This window comes from Poromitra crassiceps (genome assembly GCF_964638095.1).
Source record: "Poromitra crassiceps genome assembly, chromosome: 3".
NCBI lineage: Eukaryota > Metazoa > Chordata > Actinopteri > Beryciformes > Melamphaidae > Poromitra > Poromitra crassiceps.
Window position 1 is genome coordinate 23,999,668 of NC_139625.1, and position 14,575 is coordinate 24,014,242.

The 14,575-nt window shown below is 45.3% G+C and overlaps 1 protein-coding gene across 2 annotated transcripts in view; it reads right to left on the reverse strand.

The window, feature by feature from the left end:
* Positions 1–1,050: 1,050 nt before the first annotated feature.
* crip2 (cysteine-rich protein 2) overlaps positions 1,051–14,575 on the reverse strand; it is a 31,921-nt gene continuing 18,396 nt past the window's right edge. The window contains exons 3-9 of one of the 2 annotated variants that reach the window (XR_014552578.1): positions 4,879–4,936; positions 4,544–4,675; positions 3,656–3,724; positions 3,375–3,469; positions 3,145–3,202; positions 2,062–2,837; positions 1,051–2,031 (exon numbers count right to left, since the gene is read on the reverse strand). Coding sequence is in view for 1 of the 2 variants with exons in the window: in XM_083634171.1 (XP_083490297.1) it covers positions 2,770–2,837; positions 3,145–3,202; positions 3,375–3,469; positions 3,656–3,724; positions 4,544–4,675; positions 4,879–4,936 (480 nt within the window). In the remaining variant the exon portion in view is untranslated. Of the gene's footprint in view, positions 2,838–3,144; positions 3,203–3,374; positions 3,470–3,655; positions 3,725–4,543; positions 4,676–4,878; positions 4,937–14,575 lie in introns of both variants that reach the window. The other variant, XM_083634171.1, reaches the window with a different exon arrangement.

A 14,575-nucleotide genomic window follows, 5' to 3' on the forward strand; every position in this document is an offset into this window, starting at 1 on the left:
TCATCCTACCATCCTTTCATCACCACTCAATAAATGGCTAAGCGGCTCTTGGATCCTTGTGTTTGAATGTGCACACCAGTCAGAGGTCATCATTATTCCCTAATCAGACAATAAGCAGTTAACTAACTCCCAAGCATTTCATTTCCACCACTCAAATTTAGAATACAGTCTTTTTCAGAAAGTGAAATGCCTGTCAGATGTGTGTATCTGACACCCTCCAGTCATTTCATACACACATTTATCCCACTTTTAATTCTCTAAATACTGACACTGGGATCATTTTCAAACTCATAACCCTGTGTAAAAAACAAAAACAAAACTCCATTGCAGCATGCTGCTGGTTTGGTCATTGCACAGTGGCTCTTGACATACACACCATGTTTGTCCTTTAGCGGTTCGTTACAATGAATGTCTCTCTCTCTGACACCCGTCAACACCAGCGAATACATTAGCTACATTCTATTGTGACAGGCAGCCATAATTTACTCCTGACAAATGGAGCAACGGACAGCTCGGAGCCACGCTGCTTTTCGCATAACACACTGCATTACAGAGTTATTTATTTGAGACTTGTACTGAACTCCGATGACAGAAGGGTGGGACTTCAGCCCAGTGATTCAGCCAGGGAAGGCTCGCATTTCTGTCGTGTTTCACATTCATCGCAACACACTGCAACCACACCTGGGAGAAGCCCAGTATAGCCACCATCTTCTACTGGGAAACTACACAAACAACTGCAGATTAGTTGTACAGGGTCAGGGAGCATGACTCACTTCCCATGCCCATACTGGTGACCTCCTCGTTTAAAGACCCATGGACCAGCTCCATCATCCGGACTGTGTTGAGGGTACTGTATATATAGGCCTGATCTACCCACCAACCTTCACTGTCATGATGCATTTCCATTACGAATGGAATACAATCAATACAAATAATTGGTAACCACAAAACACACACCGCATGCAGGGTGTTTATTGCAAGTCGTAAACAGAAAACAGTGGAGTTCAGAATGGCTCAAAGAATAATTCTAGTAACACAGATGAAGAGTTTATGAAATATTTATTCAAGGGATTAAAAAGACAAATGCAGCAGGGCTGAAGTGCAGCATTCCGTTCTACAAACAGTGAAACCAACGGCCTACACATGTAGAATAGGTCATAATCAACACAGTAACAGTCATACAATACTATAGAATGCACATTCTTACAGAATGACTTGTCTGCAGTGTCTCATTTGCGCTTCTAAGCTATAAGACGCCAATGGCAAAAAGGTATAATACTTCAAATAGCGCATCATCTCAAGGAAAATAACAGCAGGGTTATTTACTAGAAAATAATAATAAAAACTCTTGATCTTAGAGAATTATACAGCTTATTTTGCCTCGTTCCACCTCCTTCATATGTCCCATAGGGGTAGTAGTACATTGGCTAATGAAATTTAAAGGACTTGAATTAACAAAGCAATAAATACACACTGTCCCCCTGGTGAGAGTTACAACCCATTTATCACACCCCGCCGTTTCCAATGCTGCAGCAGCCACTCTCTGCCTCCAAGAATGCTTCAATTTAAACACATCCATGCATATCATTTAGTACAACACATATTTGTGATATTTATCAACACACCATATGTTACTACCCACAGATACGGACATATACAGTACTGACAGGTTTCTATGAAAATATGCTGTAAAGTAAAACAAACGATATCAATAACTCATGGATGTGTTGAAAAGTGAGTGGACACCGCTCGTAACAGACGCCTCAGAGATCCATCGCTCTGAGTGGAACAATCTTTAGACAATATGCAGACTTTTTTTTTTTAACTGAATCCCACTTTGTTTTTTCATAAGCCTTATGGCCAGGAGTGTTGTCAGGCAGCCAAAATGTAAATGTTGGCATTTCAAAAAACTGAAAACCCCTCAGATTTATTGGCAATGTGCTCCTGAGCACCACCTGTGTGTGTGCAGCAGCCTCTGAGGTGAAATGCCTCTGGCTGTCAGCGCGGCACATCACTGTAAACGCACCGCACCTACGCCCACAATGCAACTCACCTGAGCACCTACGCCCACAATGCAACTCTCCACACCTGAGCAGCACCTACGCCCACAATGCAACTCTCCACACCTGAGCAGCGCTCTTCCCTCAGAATGTATTTCTTACTCATCTCAAAACTCCCCCTTAACACACGTTCTCCAATTGCACTGCTATAGGGGTGCAGAAGCAAATATGTCACCCTAGTGAGATGTTATGTGTAGCTGTAATGTGTACATATCCATGCATAAATATGTAAAGATGGCAAAAGATGTAAGTGAAGGACCTCCATGTCCCGAAGCACAATAACTTATAGCAATCGTGTGGGGGATGCCGGTACTGCATGCAGTACAGTGCTTCAGCGTAGTAGTTATGTCGTGATCTAGTGTTGTCTAGCGCTCTCCTGGGGCCAATATATGTAACACGTCTAGGCAACATCTCTAATCAATGTATCATTTCCCATGGTGGTGGATCTGATCTGACACTGGATCTGATCTGACACTGGATCTGATCTGACACTGGTGGAGGAAAGTCAGAGTGGAGGAGAGCAGCAGAGGCTCAGGAGAGGATTGTGGGCAGGGTGCGATGGGGGGGGGAGGCTGGTTGTCTCAGGTCTGAATGTACAGGGGGAGAGAAAGGCGCTACAAATAATACTGTGATGGATGGTAAGTGTTGCGTAGGGAGGGATGAGGATCAGGGTTCAGGCTGGGGGGGATCAGGGTTCAGGGTTCAGGGTTCAGGGCTCGGCCACGGCACTGGGCTCCTTCTCATAGATGTAGCTGCCCACACCGCCGGTGTTCACCCCTGGGAAAAGCACAGGCAAAGAGGGCGTGTCACGGGGTGAGAGAGAGAGAGAGAGGGGGAGAGAAGGTACAACGTGAGCAGCATGCATGACCCGTTTACAAAACGGCTCCTCAGTGGCTACCTGGGTCTCACAAAGCTGCTGCTGCCACAAAGACAAAGCTATGCTGAGATCTCTCTTCGGTAATGTTTGTTTTGTGCAAGGTCTGCAACGTGCGCAGCATGGATCAAGTGCTCAGACAGACAACATTGAGTTTCAAGTGTAGCGGGTACAGTGTTTGGTGTGTTGATAGCACCCTCTAGTGGTTACCTTTGGGTCCGAACAGAACGGCATAGCACGGTTTGTGGCAGTAAGGCTGGCCGTCATGCTGTAATCAAACAAGATGAAACATTAACACAATAATGAGCCTCTCCTTCTTTCTGTCTGCATTTATTTTGTTGGTTTTTCTGTATTTGTTTCTGCTCGTTTTTCTTTCTGCCAGTTTTCTTTCTGTCCCCCTCTTTCTTTCTTTCTTTCTTTCCAATCCCTCTTTCTCTCACCTCTGCGTGGCTGCCGGCTGCCAGGGTCTTGCTGCACCTCTCACAGCGCAGGCAGGGCCGATGCCAGTCCTTACCCAATGATGTCACCTTCTCAGCTGCAACACACACACACACACACACACACACACACACACACACACACACACACACACACACACACACACACACACACACACACACACCGACACCTTAGACAACATGGAAAGGACTTTGCGGGTTCCTGCTCCTTGCCCCTACCCCTTTTCTCGCCTTGTTTTTTGGAAGTGTGTGGAACTACTTACCAAAGTAGACCTTCTTGTTGCATCTGGGACACAGGTTGGCCTCTCCGGAAAAAGTGGTGATGCTGCCAGCTGCCAACACATTGCAAACACATTACAGTCTTGGAAAAGAAAACGCTTCACGAGAAGACCATGGATCTGTTCATTTAGGTTTGAAAGTCAATGTATTAGCGGTCTAAGGTTATAGAAATAAAATTAAGCCACACTTGTAAATAGATTTTATATGTTACCAGATGGAATTGTGGACAAAAGCTGACTAGAAGAGGCTGATCTTGCCAAGTAAAATATCATAGTTGCCAAGCCAAATTATTTCTTGGTCTTATTCAAGCCCTACAACTCCCAAAATTCACATTGCCTCCCTCCCACTCCATCCAATGTAAGTTGAGGTGCAGGTGGTGCAGTAGGCGGTGCCAAAAGGCAAAGACACGATTCTTATATCATAGATGAGTTTTCTGACTTCTTAAAAACCAAGTGGGTGGAAACTGCTGCGGAAATTGAAAACTGGACGACAGAGATGAAACGACCAAAGAACATCAGCTGCTTCTGGTCTGCGTCCCCTTTAACATTACAAAATGATGACAGGGTGTATGTCCTCTGGCTGACCACTATGGGAAGTTCCTGTCTGTCATGTTGAGAAAATCCCCTTGACGTCCCAGGAGTCTGTCTGTATCGAGGACCTTATCACTGAGTCAGCAGCAGCAGGAGGCTACTTTCCTTCCATCGTACCACTTCTTCAAAACATCCAAACGTGGGACAAACTTCCCTATCGAGTAGCTTCACACACTTTCCTATACATGTGTGGTATACGAGTTACTATGCATACATGCACAGCACGGCACGCGACACACACACACACACACACACACACACACACACACTCTTGCCATTTACCTTTTGCTGGTCCCTTGGGTGCAAAGACTCTCTTCTCCTCAGCTTTGGGGGCTGAATCCACAGCAGTGGGAGAAGGGTTGTTGTTGACTGGAGTGTCATACACATAAGAGCCTGCGCCACCAATGTTCACACCTGTATGTGCAGGATGCAGGAAAATAAGCCATTGCAATCAAAGAGATACCTAACTAAGGCTACTGCCTTTTCTACTAAAACATTCTACTTGATTTTGCTGATGTCTATTTAATAATCATCTTTGTATCTTATTTCTGACAAGCTGTGTTTGACAACCAGATTTGTGAAGTCGATTGTGTTGAATGAAATTAAATGTACTACACCTTTTGGCCCAAAGAGGGCAGCATAGCATGGTTTGTGGCAGTAGGGCCTTCCACCGTGCTGCGGGAGAGAGAAACACACCATGATACATTAGAGATGAAACAGAGTGAATCAACACACATGTAAAAACTGAACGATGCACGGGGCTAGTTTCCCAGTGACAGCCGGGACGAGACTGAGGAACCCTATTATTAATTGATATCACTATGCATGTTTTGCCTTTAGTTCTGTGTGGGGGAAAAAAGAGGTAGGCCCATGTTAAGACCCGGACCACCTGCTGATGGCCACTGGTCACTGGTCCAGAGCCCAATGCCCATAGATGAGAAGAAGCAGCAAGCCCATGGCACCGATGCCATGGGCGAAGCGCCAGTTCCTGGGGAAAAAACGGGCGTGAAGCGAGAGACATACTACCCACAATCCATTGTGCCTCTGCCATCTTTACAGCGAGCCGCATGAGCTCCTTTTCCCGCCAAGAAGACGGTGAGGTAGGAAAGGGCCTGTTCTCTCACCCTCAATAATGCATTAGCCATGACAGGATCAGCCACACACACACACACACACACACACACACACACACACACACACACACGTTGACATTTGTGAGCTCCGTGCAGATCTGCCTGCCCATGCTAGGCCGTGACTAAGCACTGATGACTTTCTCAGGCCAGGGCAGACTGACACAGAGGGCTTCATTGTCCACTGATCTGGCTGCTTGTGGTGCAGCAGGCTACGGCGGTACAGTAGGACCGCGGCGTGGCCCTGCTGTACGTCGCAGGCAGGAAGGACCCTAAAGATGGATTACACACAGCCCCCTCACTTCCCACACCCGAGTCTGTCTTCTCCATCCAGTTATGGAAAGCGTCAGCGGCAGTATCAGTATCGTTCAGGCCTCTAGGGCTGAAGTTTTTCTCATTATTTGTTTTACTTTAAAATCGAATGAACATGCACAAATTCACAATAGCCCAGCTATTGTATTCTCAGCATCGACACATTCATGCATTCTCACACACTCCCCCACTGCAAATTTCCGAAATACAGGATGACAGGGGCAGGGCAGGTCTTTCCTCTGCCATCCCACAATTTGAAATCCCCCCCCCCCCCCCGCCCCCTTTTAGCCAATCGGCATGAACACAAACACATCTTCGCACACACACATGCACGCACGCACACATACACACACACACACGATCTCCATGCCAAATTTCAGCCTCCTAGGGCAAAACCTTCGGCTGCCAAAGGGTGGTGTAATCTTTGTGGAGCGACCGTCCGATGGAGCGACCTATAGAGCTGCTGGTCGCAGCTAAAAATAGACTAATAACTGAGTGCAAGTATACTGAAAGAGTTTCATCAATATGATGACAGAAAAAAATGTCACCTCATTTTCACCAATAGATTTTTTTTGCCATGATACCTTCATCAGAGCATCAAGAGGTGGAATACTGAAATGCGTTGTGAAAATGAGGTGACGTCCTTTTCGTTATGTGTTTGGAAGAAGCGCACCCGTTTCTATTTTGTACCAGGGTTTCACCAATATTGTACTTGATCCATGAACCAAAGATCACCCGGAGCACAGAAATGAATTTTGGAGGCACCTTTCTCTTGATTTGGAAATTGCAGAAATGTAAATTAAGATTGAGATTTTCTAAATTCCTTCAGTTTAATTGTTCAGCTCGACCTGCCTCCTCCTAAACTCATGTCCCCTCCACTGCCTGCTTTGCTAGGTCCAGCCCTGTGTGAGAGACCCTGAAGCGGATTCATTCAGCCATGATTTTATATGGTGGACAGTGGAGACTTACGCCCTTGTCTTTTATATGGTGGACAGTGGAGACTTACGCCCTTGTCTTTTATATGGTGGACAGTGGAGACTTACGCCCTTGTCTTTTATATGGTGGACAGTGGAGACTTACGCCCTTGTCTTTTATATGGTGGACAGTGGAGACTTACGTCCTTGTCTTTTATATGGTGGACAGTGGAGACTTACGTCCTTGTCTTTTATATGGTGGACAGTGGAGACTTACGTCCTTGTCTTTTATATGGTGGACAGTGGAGACTTACGCCCTTGTCTTTTATATGGTGGACAGTGGAGACTTACGCCCTTGTCTTTTATATGGTGGACAGTGGAGACTTACGCCCTTGTCTTTTATATGGTGGACAGTGGAGACTTACGCCCTTGTCTTTTATATGGTGGACAGTGGAGACTTACGTCCTTGTCTTTTATATGGTGGACAGTGGAGACTTACGCCCTTGTCTTTTATATGGTGGACAGTGGAGACTTACGTCCTTGTCTTTTATATGGTGGACAGTGGAGACTTACGTCCTTGTCTTTTATATGGTGGACAGTGGAGACTTACGCCCTTGTCTTTTATATGGTGGACAGTGGAGACTTACGTCCTTGTCTTTTGGTGGACAGTGGAGACTTACGTCCTTGTCTTTTATATGGTGGACAGTGGAGACTTACGTCCTTGTCTTTTATATGGTGGACAGTGGAGACTTACGCCCTTGTCTTTTATATGGTGGACAGTGGAGACTTACGCCCTTGTCTTTTATATGGTGGACAGTGGAGACTTACGTCCTTGTCTTTGGAAGCTTGGCAGTCTGCCATCAGCCTCGGGGAGCTGCTGTCCTCTTTTGGCCCTAACCCTAACCCCGCCCTCCCCCTTTTTAAAGAAACAGTCAGCATTGCTCAGAGGTCTCTAACCTTTTGCATACCGGGCCGTGGATAACATCAAACACCCTCCCCGACCGCACAATCCCTTTACATTCCTTCATGTTTCATGCTATATCTCCCAGGTTCTCAGGCCAGCCTCCTGCCGTTTCCATGACGATGATCAGGCATCGAGTTTTACCCTACTAAAGCCGACGCAGCCCGGGGCGGGATTTGGATGCTGTCCATGGAGAGAGGAGAGAGGATGGAGAACGGGAGAGAGAGAGAGAGAGAGAGAGAGAGAGAGGGAGGTAACAAAGAGAGAGAGAGAGAGAGGTAACAAAGAGAGAGAGAGAGAGGGGTAACAAAGAGAGAGAGAGAGAGAGAGAGAGAGGGGTAACAAAGAGAGAGAGAGAGAGAGGTAACAAAGAGAGAGAGAGGTAACAAAGAGAGAGAGAGAGGGGTAACAAAGAGAGAGAGAGAGAGAGAGAGAGAGAGAGAGAGGTAACAAAGAGAGAGAGAGGTAACAAAGAGAGAGAGAGGTAACAAAGAGAGAGAGAGGTAACAAAGAGAGAGAGAGAGAGGTAACAAAGAGAGAGAGAGAGAGGTAACAGAGAGAGAGAGAGAGAGAGAGAGAGGTAACAGAGAGAGAGAGAGAGAGAGAGGTAACAAAGAGAGAGAGGTAACAAAGAGAGAGAGAGAGAGGTAACAGAGAGAGAGAGAGAGAGAGAGGTAACAAAGAGAGAGAGAGAGAGGTAACAGAGAGAGAGAGAGGTAACAAAGAGAGAGAGAGAGAGAGGTAACAAAGAGAGAGAGAGGTAACAAAGAGAGAGAGAGAGAGAGAGGTAACAGAGAGAGAGAGAGAGAGAGAGAGGTAACAAAGAGAGAGAGAGGTAACAAAGAGAGAGAGAGAGAGAGGTAACAGAGAGAGAGAGAGAGAGAGAGAGAGAGAGAGGTAACAAAGAGAGAGAGAGAGAGGTAACAAAGAGAGAGAGAGAGAGGGGTAACAGAGAGAGAGAGAGAGAGAGAGAGGTAACAAAGAGAGAGAGAGAGGTAACAAAGAGAGAGAGAGAGAGAGGTAACAAAGAGAGAGAGAGAGAGGTAACAAAGAGAGAGAGAGAGAGGGGTAACAGAGAGAGAGAGAGAGAGGTAACAAAGAGAGAGAGAGAGGTAACAAAGAGAGAGAGAGAGAGAGGTAACAAAGAGAGAGAGAGAGAGGTAACAAAGAGAGAGAGAGAGAGGTAACAGAGAGAGAGAGAGAGGTAACAAAGAGAGAGAGAGAGAGGTAACAGAGAGAGAGAGAGAGAGAGAGGTAACAAAGAGAGAGAGAGAGAGAGGTAACAAAGAGAGAGAGAGGTAACAAAGAGAGAGAGAGAGAGAGGTAACAAAGAGAGAGAGAGGTAACAAAGAGAGAGAGAGAGAGGTAACAAAGAGAGAGAGAGAGAGGTAACAGAGAGAGAGAGAGAGAGAGAGGTAACAAAGAGAGAGAGAGAGAGGTAACAAAGAGAGAGAGAGAGAGAGGTAACAGAGAGAGAGAGAGAGAGAGGTAACAAAGAGAGAGAGAGAGAGAGGTAACAAAGAGAGAGAGAGGTAACAAAGAGAGAGAGAGAGAGGTAACAAAGAGAGAGAGAGAGAGGTAACAGAGAGAGAGAGAGAGAGAGAGGTAACAAAGAGAGAGAGAGAGAGGTAACAAAGAGAGAGAGAGAGAGAGGTAACAGAGAGAGAGAGAGAGAGAGAGAGGTAACAAAGAGAGAGAGGGGTAACAGAGAGAGAGAGAGAGAGAGAGGTAACAAAGAGAGAGAGAGAGGTAACAAAGAGAGAGAGAGAGAGAGAGAGGTAACAAAGAGAGAGAGAGAGAGGTAACAAAGAGAGAGACTGCTGCAGATGACGTGATACTGTAATCGTACAGAGATTAAACGACAGGAGGACAGCATCCTTTGGGGTCTGTGGAATGTGCCCTTGTGTACAGAGGCTGAGGTCACATCCTTCCTGTGCAGGGCAACGACCTAATCAGATGAAAGGCAGAAGAGATACGGCCGCTCGTACATTAGACCAGTGGTTCTCAAATGGGGGTCCGGGGACCCCCAGGGGTCCGTGGCACTTTGCCAGGGGGTCCGCGAAAGGTTTTCAGGGGGGGGGGGGGGGTAAATAAAAAAATGTTGCTGCAAAAGCTTCATAGTTCAATGAAAATATGTTATGTTTTAAATCTAAAATGGTTCATGGATTACATTCTAATCTAACAAACCTATCAATTTAAAAGTCAAGCACGTTACCGTGGAATCAATTAAGCTTAGCCCAAAATCACAAATCAGAATGAGGGGGTCCCCGGTATATTTTCTATCTTGTAAAGCCCAATTTATGCTTTGTCTGCCGACACTTTTGAAACGGTCGCCGACAGAAATGAGGACTTGAGTCGACACTTTCAAGTGTCGGCAAGCAGTGTCTGCTACCTAGTGAAATGTCTAGTGTAGCTGTGTGTCGCGCAAGTCTGATTGGCTATATAGACGGCACGCGCTTGACTTCCTTGTTTTGGTTTTCACTCGATGAAATGAATGAACGTGTCCCCGCTATTTTTATCAGCCTGTCCTTGATGTATGACTTCGTGAAAATCACAAAGAACGAGAGAGGAGGTGAGTTGTGTGTCGTTTATATGCGGCTGCAGCCAAGTATGTTACATCTTGCCTCCGAGGTGGTTTCACTGTGCGTTCCTCTTCTCTTGGCTGTCTGCTTATAGCGTTCGAGTGTCACGTGACCGTTGAACCGAGGCGAACATTCACTGAAGTATAAATGCAACACCATGAGCGACACTTTATTTTTCGTCTGCGACCATGTGCTGAGAGACACTTTCTAATAAGTATAAATTAAGCTTAAGGGGTCCTTGGCTGAAAAACATTTGAGAACCTCTGGATTAGACCACAGTCTAAACGTACAGAATGAATGTTGAGACGTGATACTGCAGTCTGACCGAGGAAGACGCATCTGAAACCGGCTCATCCTGCGGTGCTGGAAGGGATTCAGTTCCCACTAGGGCACTAGGGCTACCCATACTCAGGGATGCAACCAGGAACAGGAGAGCAGAGCAAGGGAAAGAGCCATTTCCTATAAGAAATGTATGGAACTGTGGGAAATAAAATCACACCTCTGCCTACTGAAAAATAAAGAAAACATTTAGCGTTGTACTGTGAGTTCTCATTCTACCTATATTTGTTCATACATTTGTAACGTGCTTCGATTTCGGCCAGACGTTAGTAATGTCAGTACTGAAGAGCCCTGAAGCACCCACCAAATGCTTTGTGTTATCCATGGATCCATCCAGCTGATGTACTGTAGAGAAAGTCTGTCAATAAGTCAATGCATAACCAGCATGGCTTCCCCAGTTACATTTCAAAACAGCACTGTATGCACTGCACAGACCCTGTGTCATCAGGGGGGTTAGAGGCCCTTGAACCCGTGAGATCAACACTACTGCAGTGTTCTTTTATTAAGAAAAACAACATCCATACATACACCAGTAAAGACTGACATTAACAAAACAGACAACAGAGAGAAAAGCCCAAGTCCATCAAGTCAGTTCAAAAGAACATATTCAGCCATTTGGTGGACACTTGTATCTAAAGTGCTTGCCAGTATCAGAGTGTATATATTTAGCAGTTTAAATTGAATTCCTAGCCCAGGCAGGCAGTGTTGGTGACATGTTCCATGCACTGAGCTACACTGTCTAAAAAGAGTCCATGTCGCTTTCCCAGTCCCAGAATCAAAGCTTATGTCCCTCCATGCTTGTGGACAACAGGAGCTGTGTTTTTCCTCTTGCATATTTCAGCATGCAGCAGCTGTGAGTTGAAAAGACAGACTGTCCTTCAGGCTTTCATTACTTTGCTGAAGTCTCCTTGAGCAGAAAGCTGCATCCTATGACTGATTTCTCATTAATAGTGTTTCACGCGGGGATGCGAGCGTGCGTCATGGAAGGTCGAGACGTGTATGCTGGTTTTTGTCCCGGCCAAAGAGTACAGCAGGTGATTTCACAGATCAGCCATAGACTGTAAAAAAGATGGACATAGTGAGTGTGACCTCACCCATTCGTTTGTGGACGAATGGGTGAGCCTAAAGTGGCCATTCGAGGAACTGCAGTTTTTGGTACTTCCGTATAGAGTACCGCAGGGATGACGTATTTTTGTAGGCTTATCCAGAAATCGCCGCCATTTTGGTTCGTCAGTGGAAAAGTCTATGGGGTTTTAGAAATGGGATTTTGAAGCGTTTTCTAAAAATTGTGTTTAAAAAAAAACACATCTACGTTCCAAAAGTCATAAAAGTTATTCACGTTTGTAAAGATTATCATGCTGAACCCAAATTCGCGTTCCCATAAACTTTTGTTAACCAGAGACCTTATTTTATGCTCTTTAAGTGAAATCCCCATTCTAAACCCCATTCACCTTTTGCCTGACGAACCCGGAAGTATACTTCCGGACTCATTCCTGCAGTTCTCAATGGACCCTTCTCACGGGGGCCATTTTGTGTCGAAAAGGCAGGGGAAACACAGGTGCAAGCAAAACACTAATGAGGGTTTCCAACTTCCATGATTGGAATTTGGAAACCCTCATTAGTGTGTTGCTTGCACCTGTGTTTATTCTGCCTTTTCGACACAAAATGGCCCCCGTGAGAAGGGTCTATTGGCTTCAATTTCAACAAGCGGAACACCCCCCTCGTGATTAGCTCACCACTTCAACCAGAGAACAGGAAGTAATCAGTGAGGTGATTTGGCGTAGTCTTTGGTTGGAATAAAAACCTGTGTATGCTCAGTGCTTCATGGCACACTGTTGAACACTGCTGTATTAGTGGTGTCAGACACACTGTTGAACACTGCTGTATTAGTGGTGTCAGACACACTGGTGAACACAGCTGTATTAGTGATGTCAGACACACTGTTGAACACTGCTGTATTAGTGATGTCAGACACACTGTTGAACACAGCTGTATTAGTGATGTCAGACACACTGTTGAACACAGCTGTATTAGTGATGTCAGACACACTGTTGAACACTGCTGTATTAGTGGTGTCAGACACACTGTTGAACACAGCTGTATTAGTGATGTCAGACACACTGTTGAACACTGCTGTATTAGTGGTGTCAGACACACTGTTGAACACTGCTGTATTAGTGATGTCAGACACACTGTTGAACACTGCTGTATTAGTGATGTCAGACACACTGTTGAACACTGCTGTATTAGTGATGTCAGACACACTGTTGAACACTGCTGTATTAGTGATGTCAGACACACTGTAGAACACTGCTGTATTAGTGATGTCAGACACACTGTTGAACACTGCTGTATTAGTGGTGTCAGACACACTGTTGAACACTGCTGTATTAGTGATGTCAGACACACTGTTGAACACTGCTGTATTAGTGATGTCAGACACACTGTTGAACACTGCTGTATTAGTGATGTCAGACACACTGTAGAACACTGCTGTATTAGTGATGTCAGACACACTGTTGAACACAGCTGTATTAGTGATGTCAGACACACTGTTGAACACTGCTGTATTAGTGGTGTCAGACACACTGTTGAACACAGCTGTATTAGTGATGTCAGACACACTGTTGAACACTGCTGTATTAGTGGTGTCAGACACACTGTTGAACACTGCTGTATTAGTGATGTCAGACACACTGTTGAACACTGCTGTATTAGTGGTGTCAGACACACTGTTGAACACTGCTGTATTAGTGATGTCAGACACACTGTTGAACACTGCTGTATTAGTGATGTCAGACACACTGTTGAACACTGCTGTATTAGTGGTGTCAGACACACTGTTGAACACTGCTGTATTAGTGATGTCAGACACACTGTTGAACACTGCTGTATTAGTGGTGTCAGACACACTGTAGAACACTGCTGTATTAGTGGTGTCAGACACACTGTTGAACACTGCTGTATTAGTGGTGTCAGACACACTGTTGAACACTGCTGTATTAGTGGTGTCAGACACACTGTTGAACACTGCTGTATTAGTGGTGTCAGACACACTGTTGAACACTGCTGTATTAGTGGTGTCAGACACACTGTTGAACACTGCTGTATTAGTGGTGTCAGACACACTGTATAACACTGCTGTATTAGTGGTGTCAGACACACTGTTGAACACTGCTGTATTAGTGGTGTCAGACACACTGTTGAACACTGCTGTATTAGTGATGTCAGACACACTGTTGAACACTGCTGTATTAGTGATGTCAGACACACTGTTGAACACTGCTGTATTAGTGGTGTCAGACACACTGTTGAACACTGCTGTATTAGTGGTGTCAGACACACTGTTGAACACTGCTGTATTAGTGATGTCAGACACACTGTTGAACACTGCTGTATTAGTGATGTCAGACACACTGTTGAACACTGCTGTATTAGTGATGTCAGACACACTGTAGAACACTGCTGTATTAGTGGTGTCAGACACACTGTTGAACACTGCTGTATTAGTGGTGTCAGACACACTGTAGAACACTGCTGTATTAGTGGTGTCAGACACACTGTAGAACACTGCTGTATTAGTGGTGTCAGACACACTGTTGAACACTGCTGTATTAGTGGTGTCAGACACACTGTTGAACACTGCTGTATTAGTGGTGTCAGACACACTGTTGAACACTGCTGTATTAGTGATGTCAGACACACTGTTGAACACTGCTGTATTAGTGGTGTCAGACACACTGTTGAACACTGCTGTATTAGTGGTGTCAGACACACTGTATAACACTGCTGTATTAGTGGTGTCAGACACACTGTTGAACACTGCTGTATTAGTGGTGTCAGACACACTGTATAACACTGCTGTATTAGTGGTGTCAGACACACTGTTGAACACTGCTGTATTAGTGGTGTCAGACACACTGTTGAACACTGCTGTATTAGTGATGTCAGACACACTGTTGAACACTGCTGTATTAGTGATGTCAGACACACTGTTGAACACTGCTGTATTAGTGGTGTCAGACACACTGTTGAACACTGCTGTATTAGTGGTGTCAGACACACTGTTGAACACT